General features: G+C 37.8%; 1 protein-coding gene across 2 annotated transcripts in view; it reads right to left on the reverse strand.

Moving 5' to 3' along the window:
- LOC134539166 (E3 ubiquitin-protein ligase MIB1) overlaps positions 1-13,623 on the reverse strand; it is a 1,057,197-nt gene that overhangs the window by 1,035,649 nt on the left and 7,925 nt on the right. For both annotated transcript variants that reach the window (XM_063380944.1, XM_063380945.1), the window contains exons 5-10: positions 12,279-12,398; positions 11,300-11,454; positions 10,611-10,785; positions 9,980-10,127; positions 3,539-3,780; positions 176-373 (exon numbers count right to left, since the gene is read on the reverse strand). In XM_063380944.1, coding sequence (XP_063237014.1) covers positions 176-373; positions 3,539-3,780; positions 9,980-10,127; positions 10,611-10,785; positions 11,300-11,454; positions 12,279-12,398 — 1,038 coding nt within the window. The remainder of the gene's footprint in view (positions 1-175; positions 374-3,538; positions 3,781-9,979; positions 10,128-10,610; positions 10,786-11,299; positions 11,455-12,278; positions 12,399-13,623) is intronic.

The raw sequence follows: 13,623 nt of genomic DNA on the forward strand, positions 1-13,623 counted from the left end.
TGAAAATTTTATACAAGCTAACCTACTTCTACAAGTTACGAGACTTTTTTTAATGAAACACATTTCCCAGAACTTGTGACTTGTAGCTTGTAAGTTTGTAAGTTTGTAACTTGTAATGTTTATGAAATAGGGCCCTGGTCGGGGCGAGCGACGGTAGGCGGCGGCGGCTCCCTACCTGCAGGCTCGGGTGGCAGCCCAGCTCCAGCAGCGTCTTCACCACGCCCACGTGGCCCTTGTTCACGGCGATGTGCAGCGCCGTCTGGCGGCGCTTGTTGCGGGCGTTCAGGTCGGCGCCGGCGTGCGCCAGCAGCTCCATCACGCCGGGCTCGTCACCGAACGCCGCGTGGTGGACGGCCCGGTCCCCGTCCTTGTCCTGCCTCGCCCCCCCGAGGGGGAAACACACAACACACGTCTCGCCGTCGGCCGACTTCCACGAGACTGAAGTCAGGCAAACACTAGGCCCAGGGTGTCCACAAGGAAAAAATATTCCGTACCAACTTAGGCGAGAAAAAAGTACTAGATTAGGAAAAAAAGTACTAAATTATAATTTGTTATGGTTTTTTTTAACAATTTAGGAAGTTATTATGACATTGCAATACTCGAACTTAAATATCACACCACACACACATACAGTGGCAAAGCCAGGATTTGTGTATGGGGGGTGTTAAGAATTATTAAAGTGGACCCCCGGAAAAATTTGAATTTTAAGGTGTAAAATAGTGCTATTTTAGCAGTTTTCGGTACTTAAATTTAAATATTGTACTGGTAAAAATTTTATTAATTTTAATATGAAATTTGTTTGAGTGATGAATAAGAAATTAATTAAAGATTTGTGCTAAGGGGAGAGCGGGGGGGGGGGGGGAGGGGGGTGTTTTGAACCCCTAAAACCCCTCCCCTGGCTACGCCCCTGCACACATACATTCCATAGTTTTTTAAAAATAATTATGCTTAATAATAATATTGGAGTTACAATAGTATTATTATATTAAAGAAAAATGTACTAGATCTGTACTAAACCACTAAAAATATTATGAAAGTACTAGATCTAGTACGAAAGTACTAATTGTGGACACCCAGACTAGGCCTGTGCAAACTTGTAACAATTTTTTAAAGAAAATTACACTTCAAATACTGAATATTCATAACGGGGTGAAAAGAAACAGCTGGTTGAATAAACAAAGTCCACTCCAGGAATCTTCAAGTACCAATTCTTCATTGAAATTCCCTCTGAATAATATTGGTAAATAACTTACAAAATATTTAAACTATTCTTTGGATAGACTTATTTCTATTCATCCTGTGTTACAGTAATGAAGTTACTGTCATTTTTAAAACAGTTCTACGATACCATGTCCAATTTTTTTTTTTCAGACTTACATTTACTAATATAAGTAACATATGCCATATTTGTGAATTGTGACAGCTTTAAAAATGCATTTATTTTCTTAACTAAATATTTTGTGCGAAGAAATCATGTGTGTGATTTGGCTGTGGCCATGGTAAATATTGTGACAATAACATTCATGACGTTAACTTAACAGGATAAATTGTACAGTAAGTAATTGAATTGAAAGGGGTAAATACTGTAAATAGTAAACGGGGAAGTTATGTATGTACGAGCACAATTCACGAAACAAGCAAATATTATTAGGCGAGTGTATCTATGTACACTCCGAGACGTTGACATTCCCTACCTTCCACGGTCATATTCGTTAAGAGATTTCAGCCGTTTGTAGTTTCAATTCAAGAACTTATTAAGGTTTAAACTTTAAATGTATTTTCTTTTCTTTCAAGTCATATGGGTTTCAGCAACAAATTTTACAATAATCGGCAATCGGTTATAACCTAACCTGGTAATCGCCGATTACGATTAATCTGCATTGGGTCAATAATCGCAGTTGCCGATTAACCGGCTGCATAATCGGTGCATCACTAATAAGCATGTTTAACTATGTGGAACAAATAAAATTAATCTGTTAATTTTTGTGTTTGAAAAGTGTACTAACATTCTAATGTAAAAATGAGTAACTAATAACAGTTGCAAGATTAAAAATATGTATATTTTCTTGAGTGTATTTTCTTTGAAGTAAAAACTTAATGCTAATTAATTTACTTGAATTTAATATTTAAAAGATTACATATTCGTCATTAGAGTTCAGTTGTGATTGAAAATGCAGATTAGATTCAAGATTTTAATTGCTTTTCAGTGGTTTTTGGTGTATTAACTTGAATTTGGTTTATTGACATGAATTTCGTGTTATTTCGGTTTTATCGAAACTCACCATATAATCTTGTCCCTAATTATTGCAAGTTAAACCTTTGCAAAAATCAAAATTGATGTTAAGAGTCACTGTTGTAAAATATAAATGTGTACATTTCTGTTTCAATACATTAACGTGTCCAATATAACTACCCAAAGTTTATGTCAATAGGGGCACCGTGAACAGCAGAGCTGCTAACGTTAGGGATAGAATGACAACCTGTATTATGGACATTTTTTTGGGAAATTTTAACAAATCAGGCCAGTTTACAACCACTGCAAAAACATTTGCCAAACATTTAAAAACATACTTTTTTTAAAATTGTGTTTAGACTTAAGTTATGTATTTACAATGTCAAATACCAGGTACAATAAAATTTATTCACGGCTATAGCTTTTAAATGATTTTCCTTCATTTTAAACTATGTTATAGAAAACAAATCAATATTTCTGAATAATGTTCCCTAGCTTCATACATGTTACAATGTTTTCATTAAAAAAAATTTTTGTAATGAATAAATTCACAATTTATTATATTTTTAATGAATTGAAATTATCTAATAATTCAGTTTGAATTTTCACTCACAGATCCCTATAAAAAATACTAAATAATATTAAATACATTGCAGCCACACATTATATGAAGTGAAATTTTCCCCACTTCTTCCTGATCAGCATTACAAATTAAATACTTGTGACTTATAATAATTTTAAAATAATTTACCTGTTCTGAAAGAAAGAAATAAAATCCTGCCACCACCATTTCCATATCTCTCAACTTTATTTATTTTTATAATTCGTACGACTATGCACTAAATCAAAATCTGAAGGGAAAAAAAACTGGGGAAAATCTATGACTGTTTAAAACTTCCCTCACTTAATAGAACGTGGACCCCCTGAAATATTACTGATATTGCACTGCAACCAATATATCACCAATTTTCGGTGTTTTCCAGGTTTTAACCCTTTGAGGCACACAGAAATATATTAAAAATAAATTAGAATCTATTGTGTAACTTTTAAGGAAAAATTAAAGCAGAGCCAATGTTGCTTGTTCTTGTTAGGATCTCCAGATAGCAGCACAAGGCTTACTCACGCGAGGTATTTCGGCAATACCACTGGAACATTGCGAATAGTAACTTTTTTTTTTCAAAGTGGTATCACAGAAATACCACTACGAAACAAAGGGTTTTGAAGTCGCCCGTCACCTGTCTTCCATGATTTCCCCCCCCCCCCCCCCCCCCGGTCCGTCCGCCGCCGAGACGCCGCAAAACGCACCTCTATCTCGACGTCGGCGCGGTGGCGCAGCAGGATCTTGATGACCTCGAGGTGGCCGTTCTGGCTGGCGGCCTGCAGCGCCGTGTGGCCGGCGAACACGCCGTCGGGGTCGGCGTCCGGCCGCTTCAAGGACTCCTCGCAGCGCTGGGCGTCGCCGTTGGCCGCCGTCTTCACCAGTTCCTCGTTCACGTCGCCCGACACGTGCGTCTCGAACAGCTTCTTCAGCAGCGCGCTCAGCCTCTCTGCGCGACACACCGAGTCACCGTCCTCCCGTAGGCGAAACTCATCAGGCCACAAATCGATATGATTTATTTTAAAGTACCGTAAAACGGGGTGAATAGAAACAGTGGGTGAATAGAAACAGTCTGCTAAGAAGGTATTTATGAATAAAACCATTAATTTTTAATCCTTATATTTTTAAAGTAATTTGCCAACATTGTTAAGAATGATTTTTCATTGAAGATTTAGTTTTTCTGAATCTCTAAATGGACCGTTTCTATTCACCCCGCTGTTTCTATTCGCCCCGTTTTACGGTATCTTAAATCATCAGATAGTCCATGCTAATCTGTAGTACCCTGGCCAAAATACAGAACTTCCGGAACCAATTTTTTTTTTTCACACAATTTACCTGTTTACCTAAAAATCGGCCTCCACCATTCCAAATGGCTGGCCTAGTTCTCTCTCCACTTTCTTCAGTTATTTGTATATTTCACTATTTATTTATCAGAACTTATTGCAAAAAAGCAATACAAAAGGCAGCTAGGAATGCAAAAGATTCAATAATAAAGCTATAACAATTTAATCATTGGATTTATCAAGAAATTAAGAAACATTTTTTTTTGTCTGAGCACAAATTTAAGGAACGCAATATTAACATTTTCCCTTAAAACTACTATCACTCACTGGGGAATTTTCACACCTTTTTCCAGGAGTTTAAGTATATTCCCTGACTTTCAAGAAAGTTAACAACCTGAGAAAGATCTGTATTTCTAAGAATTTTAATAGATGGTTGACTGAATGAATGTGTGTGTGAGAGAGACAGTATGATAGTAAGAATTTTGATTATATTTTAATATTTTTCTATTTTAAACTATCCTGAGTATGTTTTAGGTTAGTATTTAATTATATTTTAATATTTAATACATATATATATGATTTAAGTTAGCACTAAACTTGGATGGTAAATTTGTAAATAAGTCATCAGTAATTGCTGTTAATTTGTTAGTAAGTAATTCCATGTCTGATGCCTAGATATAACTGATTATACTTTGTTTATGTCTCATGGTTCAGTGTAAGAGAAGGTGTACATGCCTTAACTGCACCAAACAAAAATCAAATAAATAAATATTCATATACAATTATATCCAGCTATTGTGACACTGATAAAACAATGGGATAAAATGATGATATACAATTTTTTTTCCATGTAATATGTTAACAATAAAATTCTTTTTCCATACAAAACAATGTAATTTGAAGTTGAAATATATATATTTTTTGTTCGGATATTACTGCTAACTTATTTAATTAACAGAAACATGAATTTGTCTGATGTGTAAATTTTTTTAAAAGAGTTTTGAAACGTTATAACTAGAGCTGTACCGATACGAATTGGCAGAAGCCCAATCTGCCGCTATTTAATTGAATCTGCTTTTCTGTCGATTCACAATACACTTGTTAATTTTCGGCTGATTATTACTGAAAATGAAAGTGCCTGTCATAACCTCAAAATCCACCAGTACCCTTTTCACTTTTCGTACTTCTACATACATACTTTGAACTTGAATCATTTCTTAGCTACGTGTGCCAGTCGTACATATCAAACTTAAACATCCAATGTTTTAATAAAATTCCTGAATCTAATACATTGTAAATATATATCACCAGCACGGCAAAGTTAGATAAGAACAAAAACTTGCTTTATTTAGAGCATGGCTACCACTACAAACAACTGAAAAAAACTAACTGCTTGAACTGCAAAGAAATGTTCACAATATTGTGACGGAGACATTTTTGAATTAAATACGTAGTTTTTAAAATTGAATAACAATTTAACCAAAAAATATAGGATATCACATAAAGTAAATTACTTTTACTGTTTCCAGTGCAAAGCAACCACATGAAATGCAGTTCCGTATAAATGATTAGTATTATAAATATTCGCCACTGCACGAATTGAGATGGTATTGGAATTCCCATTCTTGAATTGTACAGATGTACAAAGTCTCGCAATTTTGTACATTTTATATTTTTTCTTTTTAAACTTTGTATTTTGTGAACCAGTATGTGATATAGAGAGAGAGCGGAGAGAAGTGCGAATGCGAAAAGGAAGCAGAATAACAATCGCTAGTAAATATGGAAGGTGTTGGAATACGTAAGATTGAGGAAGTAACAAAAAAAAACTATTTCTTTTAATATATATAGTTACCTATTATTAAATAATGTTATTTTATTTTACTATGCATTAAATAATTAAATTTTTGAGCCTCCATTAGTAAATTTATATTTCAATAACCAACTAATGGAACATCAACAAACAAATGAAAACAAGCTAACAATAGTACAAGTTAAAAAACTAAAACCATTTATACTACAAAAAAATGTTTATATATTTAAATACATGTGCATTTGCATTGCATGCTTTTCTTAGAATGAGATATTTTGGGTAACTTAGTAAATAAATAAAAATAGTTTAACCAAAATGTGTTTTCTCCTGTATCGGTTCGGAATCAATGAATCTGCAAAAGGTGTACAGGCATATCGGTGTATTGGCATATCTGCAAAATTTTGTGAATCGGTGCAACTCTGGTCTTCTTCGTCACCGCTGTGTACTGCTTATAAAAATGTAGCCAGCACTAAATGGCATTTTTCATGTTTGGTTACATTTATGCCCATATAGAGTGCATGCACATAGTCGAATATCGATATCAATAGTTCGTCGACTAAATGCAAAATGTGTGCTGTCTTGGGTCGAGTAAACTACGTATGATAGCCCGCACTCTTTCATGGTTATGTGTACTATGATAGTTATGGGTACACTACATTAGTTTTGGCTCACGTTCGGGTCAAGGTTTTCATTTTTATATTTTAAGTTGAATGAAATACAGTAAAAGTCTGTTATAACATAAATTTATAACGGCGCCAAAATTTCCATTATAGCCGAAATTTAAAAAAAAATCTTATTTTTGTAGCATTTTTAAAATATATTATTTTCTCGCTTGTTTTTACTATGTAAATTCACAACAAAAGTAAAGGAAATATACATAAAACTTACTAAAATAACATTTTTAAGCTATATCAGCACTTGCCAACTGTGAAATATGAGACTGCGTGGCCGTGATAAGGTCGTCACTCATCGTGGCTAAGCGCACAGCTGTTTGTTTACATGAACGGGCGGGCGGGGTCACGCAAGGTCATGCCGGCCGCTTCCTGTCGCTTTGACCGCAGCTGGTTTGCTGGAGACATGTGCGCTAAGCTGATGATATCGGATGCATATTTGCGGAGTTTCGAATACAAAAAAATTTTTAAAAAATCTCTACGTTGGACAACCATACAAATTATATAAAATAATTTTTCCGCAATTGGTCAGTAACACAAAAATACCGTAATCACTCGCGTAATGTCCGCAGTAATTTGGCCACATTTTTGGCCAAAAAAATGGGGTGCGGACATTATGCGAGGAAAAATACAAAAATACAAAATTTTGTGTCTTAATTATTACTAAAAAGGCACAAAACGTATCTAAAATCAATTTGGATTTCACTAGCTAGGTATTTAAAAAGAATATTGCTGCGGGATTGCTTGCAAACAACCCGGCTTAGACCATGTTTACTTTGCTGTAATTGCCACCGGTAACTGTCTCGCACCCGCCTGAACATTAAAAAAAATTACGCGCTACACTGAAATAAGTGTGGTTACGTGTGCCTTATTAATGTGATTAATATGTGATGGATTAAAACGGCTATTAACGGCACGGCTGCAATATTTTGGCCGTACCATATCCTTACGTGCGGCGCGTAGGGAACCAGCAAGCTGGCAACAGCGCAGTGACTCACTAGTTCCACATCTGCTGCGCACTGTACTCCCCCCCCCCCTTCTCGGCAATCTGATGGCCTTCGTGACGTAGAGAAGGAGGAAGGGGAAGGAAACATTTAGAACGTGAGAATGACCAAGGGAGGGATTCCAGCCAAATGTAAACAAAGAGGGGTTCTGTTCTGTCCTGACACGTAAAACAGGATACACACTAATTAAAGTTGACGTTTCTTTTACGCTGCGCTGCGTGTCTTACCTCAACAGAAAACAAGACTGATCCATGTCAGCAAATGTGATGTAAATTTTTTTTTATAAATATAACAATGAACTTACTTACCCAAAAAAACTGATACTGCAACAGCACTCAAAATATTAATTTAGTCTGCATTTTAGTAACTGCAATTTCAAATAGGTAAATATTACGAAAACCTAATTTAAAAGAAAATTATACACTTAAGAGTTTAAAAAATGTAAGTCTATCTCAACACATCACTTTCTAATCTGCTACGACGCGTCGCTATCATCTTCCTCGGCGTTACTGCTTTCTGCGTCAGCATCGCTCCTGTCGTCATCTGTATCTTCCCAGATTACATCGTCTTCAGTTCCGTCGAGACGAACACTTTTTTCGTGAACTTCAAACTCCCTTTCAGCAGCCCTGTTCCCATGCTCTTCAGCATAACGAACAACTCTTAATTTAAACCGCGCAGTGAAGGATTTATATTTACCCATTCTGTACTCTACACTACAATACTCGACGCGAAACTCATGCCTTGAACTTGCGTGTGTGTTGGTCAGCTGTGTTTACCGTTACCGTGCTTTGTTCAGTTCAACGAATTTCCCCACCCTTTCAGGACAGGAGAGAAAGGACAGCTCAAGGTCATGGCTTTGTTTACAGAGCCGTCAACTTTCCATTCGTACTGCGTCCTTTAGGGGTGGCCAAAGTTGTGTTGCCCGGCGTAGACGACTGGTGCGGACATTATGCGAATTTTTTTTTTTTTTTTAAGGATATATAAATAAAGGGTGCAGACATTATGCGAGGGCGGACATTACGCGAGTGAATACGGTAATCACTCGTACAGACCCTTCAAAAATAACACAAAATTAAAAATCACCTTTTAAAAAACGAATCAATTTTCGTTTGCCTTGATTTCACTAGACTTTCTGACAAAATAAACGACTGGACCTCTTGGAAGTTCATCAAATCTTTCGTCGTAGCATTTGTATGCTGATAAAAACGACTGATTGTGTCAAGTGCCTCCATCATTGACGTTTTCGACGGAACAGATACTTCACTTGGTTCGTCGTCATTATTGTCATCATCTTCAGACTCCGCTTCGTTTTGATTAGAAAAGACGAGCTCGACAAGTTCCGTGTTCGTCAACTCCCCGCACGCTTACGATGCAAGTGTGAGACAAGTTATGCTCATTTACGGGCTACAATCGGGGAAGCCTACAACTCACGTAGTTTCGGTTCCCTGCAAGAATTTCCAAAGATTTATGAAGTTTTGCGTTTTGGTATTAACGCCACTTCAGCCGCTAAATCAGAAGTTTCCAATGAAAAGAAGCATGTTGTGACTGACCTAACCTAACCCTTCGATTTTTTTTAATTTCAATTTTTGAGAGAAATCCGAAGTTGCACGAACGTGGTAGGGAACCGAAACTACGTGAGTTGTAGGCTTCCCCTACAATCGGCGTGATTCTAAATAAGTAATGCTCGCAGCGGGGCCCTGTCTTGCCTTCGTCACGTCGCCGCGAGGCAAGCTATGCTCGCTGTGGGGCCCTACCTTGTGCGGTGTTGCCAAGACGGCCACATCATGCGCGTTGTTTCGTTTGCCGGACGCGTGGAATTGTGCGAAGCTGTTTTTCATTTATTAAGGAAATTGTAGATGTTTTCTCATTGTTTTAGAGCAAAATTACAGGTGTGTAATCTATCGCTATAGCGAAAATGAGCCCACGCTGCATTCGTTATTTCCGAAATTTTTATCCTACGCAGCATATGCAAAACTGACGGTGCCGATGGCAATTATCGTTATAGCGGACTTTACGTTATAGACCGTATTCGTTACAACGGACTTTACTGTACATTTTTATTCAGTAAATAATAAACTTTATTTGTTTGGTGTGTCTTTGTATACTCTACTTTTTAAATAAAAGTACTTTCCAACAATATCAATTGTTTTCATGAAAAACTTAACCTCAACATATAAGTGTTTCTTGCACAAAAATTGCACCCCTACTTTTCAAATTTGATTTTAGCATAAAATGTGTGACAATTATGTGATCCAATAGAAACTCCTTATCTGAAAGTCACACCATAATTTTTAATTTACTCGCATTTTACCAAATTCATGGAAAAAATATTTTGTGTTTCGGCATCGCACATCCAAAAACGGCGATCTGCGGAACCTACCTCCGCTGGATGTCCCGGGAACAGTGCCGTCAGACGAAGCGACCTTGGTGACGGCGACCGGGTTGTAAGTCCACGACGTCCCGCACACCTCCACCTTCAAGTCGTTGTCGTGGTATATCTGCTGCACGCGGCCAATCTTGCCAAGTGTCTGCGGGGGAGGAGAGAAAAGAAACATCATTTCAGTGTTGCCAATCACGCATATTCGTCAGTAATCATATTTGCGCATGAAGCAAAACACATGTATACTTTTAATTCTAAATACTAGACTCTGCAAAAAAAAACTAAAATATACACGGCAATGATTTAATTTACCTATTAAATATGTTTAATAATTACATAGCAATAAAAACTTAATATTAAAAACCCAGCTTAAATTATCCCCACAACTGTCCTAGTTTTTATTCCAGTAGCTTTATTTCAAACCGAACTTCACATGCGCCATTTTATAGTGTGTATTACTATGCACTATTAAAACCATCTGAAAAATTTTAAACGACCGGGCGATGGCATACTGCAGCATGAAGTTTTTCCTCCCCGAACTCTGGAATTTCCATTGACTTTTTCAGTATTCTAAGTATATTCCCCGACCTCCGGTACTTCCCAGGACGTGAAAGCCCTGATGTCGACCCACCGGCGCCATGGCCTCCGCCCACTCCCCGTGGCCGCGCTGCAGGATCTTGATGCGCTCCAGCTCGCTGCAGATCTGCACCAGGTCGCCGACCGCAAACTGCGGCTGGGCCTCGTTGGCGCTGCCGCTGGGGGCCGCCACCGACACCTTGGTCAGCACCGCCGGGTTGAAGGTCCACCTGCGGAGCACGTCCCCCCGAGTGTCGGCGACGTTCGGCTGGCACGTCTCGCTCGCGAGCGGCGAGGCTCACGCGACTCAAAGTTAGAGCGCGGTCGATGCCACAGTCCGTACCCCTCATATTAATGCTAGGTCTCACACTGCCAAATGGAAATATAGCTTTACGAAATCGAATTTTTAGATAATGTTACTTTAATTTTACCGAAAAAACACTCAATTAAATGGCGCTCTTTAAAAAACGTGTTTATCCGTTAATTTTCACCTTTTCTCCCTTTTCATAACCGTGACTCAACTTTTTCACACAATTCTATAGAAATATTCAACTTTTTTTATACTTGCTCTATAAAATCTTAATTTTTTAAGCTTCATGTTCCATCATTAAAAGGGACACAACTATATGGTGAATTGTGATAAAATTAAAGTAACACCGAAAAGCGTGCCAATAAACCATTAATGGTTTTTTGAGGATTCGATTGGCCCATCCCTTAATCCTAATGTAAACAAAATTACCATACCTGTTGCCACTAGGATATGACACGACGATATCGTGGTCTTCATCAATTCCGACAACCGTGCCCGTGGTTCCCAGACACTCAAACATTCCGTCCGTCCATCCGCCGTGTCCGTGTTGAAGGGACTGTACTATCTCCAGTTCCAGGTCAACGTTCACCTGCAATGACAAAAACATCCAAATATACAATCAATACCTCACACTATAAAATAGCCAACAAGGTACAATCTACACACTTTAAGGCCTGGTCTCATACCGTGTAATTTTTTTTTTTTAAATCATTACTAGATTTAAGGACTATTTCTAAAATTTTAACTCTATATCTTTTTGCATATATTTTTAATATTCTTTTTTTAAGATGGACTTTTTTTCTTATCGACGAGGTCAAGTGACTAACACTCAATGACGTGAACCAGGGGTATCGGGAAAGGAATTGGCCATGGTCTAGGGTGAGACACCATCGGGTATTTGCCTGGCATGATTCAGAGAAAAAGAAATAAAACCAATTACAAGATGTTATCTTTGAAAAATCCGTGCAATGGGAGTGCATGACTTGAGGTAAGTTTTTGGACATACGCCATTGCTAAGAACTTTTTCTGTTGAAGAAAAACTAAAAAACTAAAAAATGAAAAATAAAGAAATAAATAAATAATAAAAAAGACAAAAAACACTAAATTAAGCAAAAAAATTGCTGTTGTCAACAAGGATATTAACACCACAAAATAATTCGTAACAGGAATATAGTCAACAAACAAAGAAATTTATTTATTTATTTATTTTTCATTTTTTAGTTTTTTTTTTTTAGTTTTTCTTCAACAGAAAAAGTTCTTAGCAATGGCGTATGTCCAAAAACTTACCTCAAGTCAATTACAAGATGGCCAAAACGTAATTTTAACCTATATAATTCCACTGTGAGAGAGCAGTGTATTACCGTAGAGCCCCGCTCAGTCAGCAGTCTCCGTAGAACCGTCCGCACAACTCACCTGGTCGCCTATCCGCAGGCCGTGGGGGCCCGTACGTCCCGGGCCTTGCTCCCCGAGAAGAGGCAGGTGGTCGCGGTAAACGGTTTGCCCCTTTGCGTCGTTCACCACCTTCAAGTCAGCCTGTCAACAAAAAATTTACCACACATGAGAATAACTATTTTCTACGATCCATGCAAAACCATGGAAAATTGGGAACGTAATTCACAATGAAACCCACACACTTTGCACATTCAACTTCTGGGTACAGCCTAATGTAGATATGCGCAATTTTGCAAACTTACTTTCGTGCACAATGTACAAAAGCTAGTATAAAACAAGACATGAAATATCAGGGTGTCCACACACATATATGTAATAAAAATGTTCTGACTTTTACCTGACCAAAATTTCATAATTTTCCTGACTAATTTCTTTTTTGATAAGTTACTTATTTGGAAAATTTCCAAAGAAAACCCATCCCCATAGCTGGCACAGTTCTCTCTCCACTTTCCTTTGTAACGGGCTGCATGGGCGCCCGTGCACACGGCCTTCCCTCCCTCTCTTTCCCACCATTAACATTTGCTTGAAACCCCTCCCGTTCCCCTCTTTTCGTTTCTTCGGTCGGCGGCTGACGACGCTAGCGCCACCTGGGTAGTTTTTATAAGGGCTTGTTCCCCCTTCCTCTTCCTGTTTCGACGCTGGGACTCCGACCGATCAACACTCTTTTGCTCTCGCTGATAAGGTACGGTTGATATTGACTTTGAGTGATTTCTGATGGGGCGCGGTGGCCGCCCCCGGTATTTAACGTAAATGTTTTAAATTTTCCTTACTAGTTTATTTTATTAAAATCATTGTCTCCGCTGCCACCTTCTAAATTATGTTTTGAGTAATTCTTAGAGCTTTTCCTCCCTTAGTCAACCGTGACTAGCGAGATGTATGTGTGGTTCGCGCACTGCGAGACAATTTTCGTGAGGGCTCTGTTATTTACCCGCTAGGATAGGAATGTTAGTCCCAGCGTTGGCAGCGAAGCTTATCACTTTTTATTCTTTGTGTAATTAATGTGTGCACATTCTCTGTTTGTTCTTTACCAAGTCTTTCCTTTTTTTCATAACTATGCAAATTTATGATGTACGGCGTGTTAACCACATTTGTATGCTTGTGCTTTGAGGATCATTTAAGATGGCTCGCTTTGTGTAATATGGGGCTTTCTGCCGCGTGTGTCCAATGAGACTGAGTGTGATTCTCAAATTTGTAACCCTCAATATTTAGTGTGAATTTCTAATCTGTATTGATAAAGGAACATATTTAACGAGGGACAGTAACGTGTTAATAATAAAATAAAAATAACTTTACACATACTTGAGAT

This window comes from Bacillus rossius, chromosome 14 (assembly GCF_032445375.1).
Source record: "Bacillus rossius redtenbacheri isolate Brsri chromosome 14, Brsri_v3, whole genome shotgun sequence".
Classification (NCBI taxonomy): domain Eukaryota; kingdom Metazoa; phylum Arthropoda; class Insecta; order Phasmatodea; family Bacillidae; genus Bacillus; species Bacillus rossius.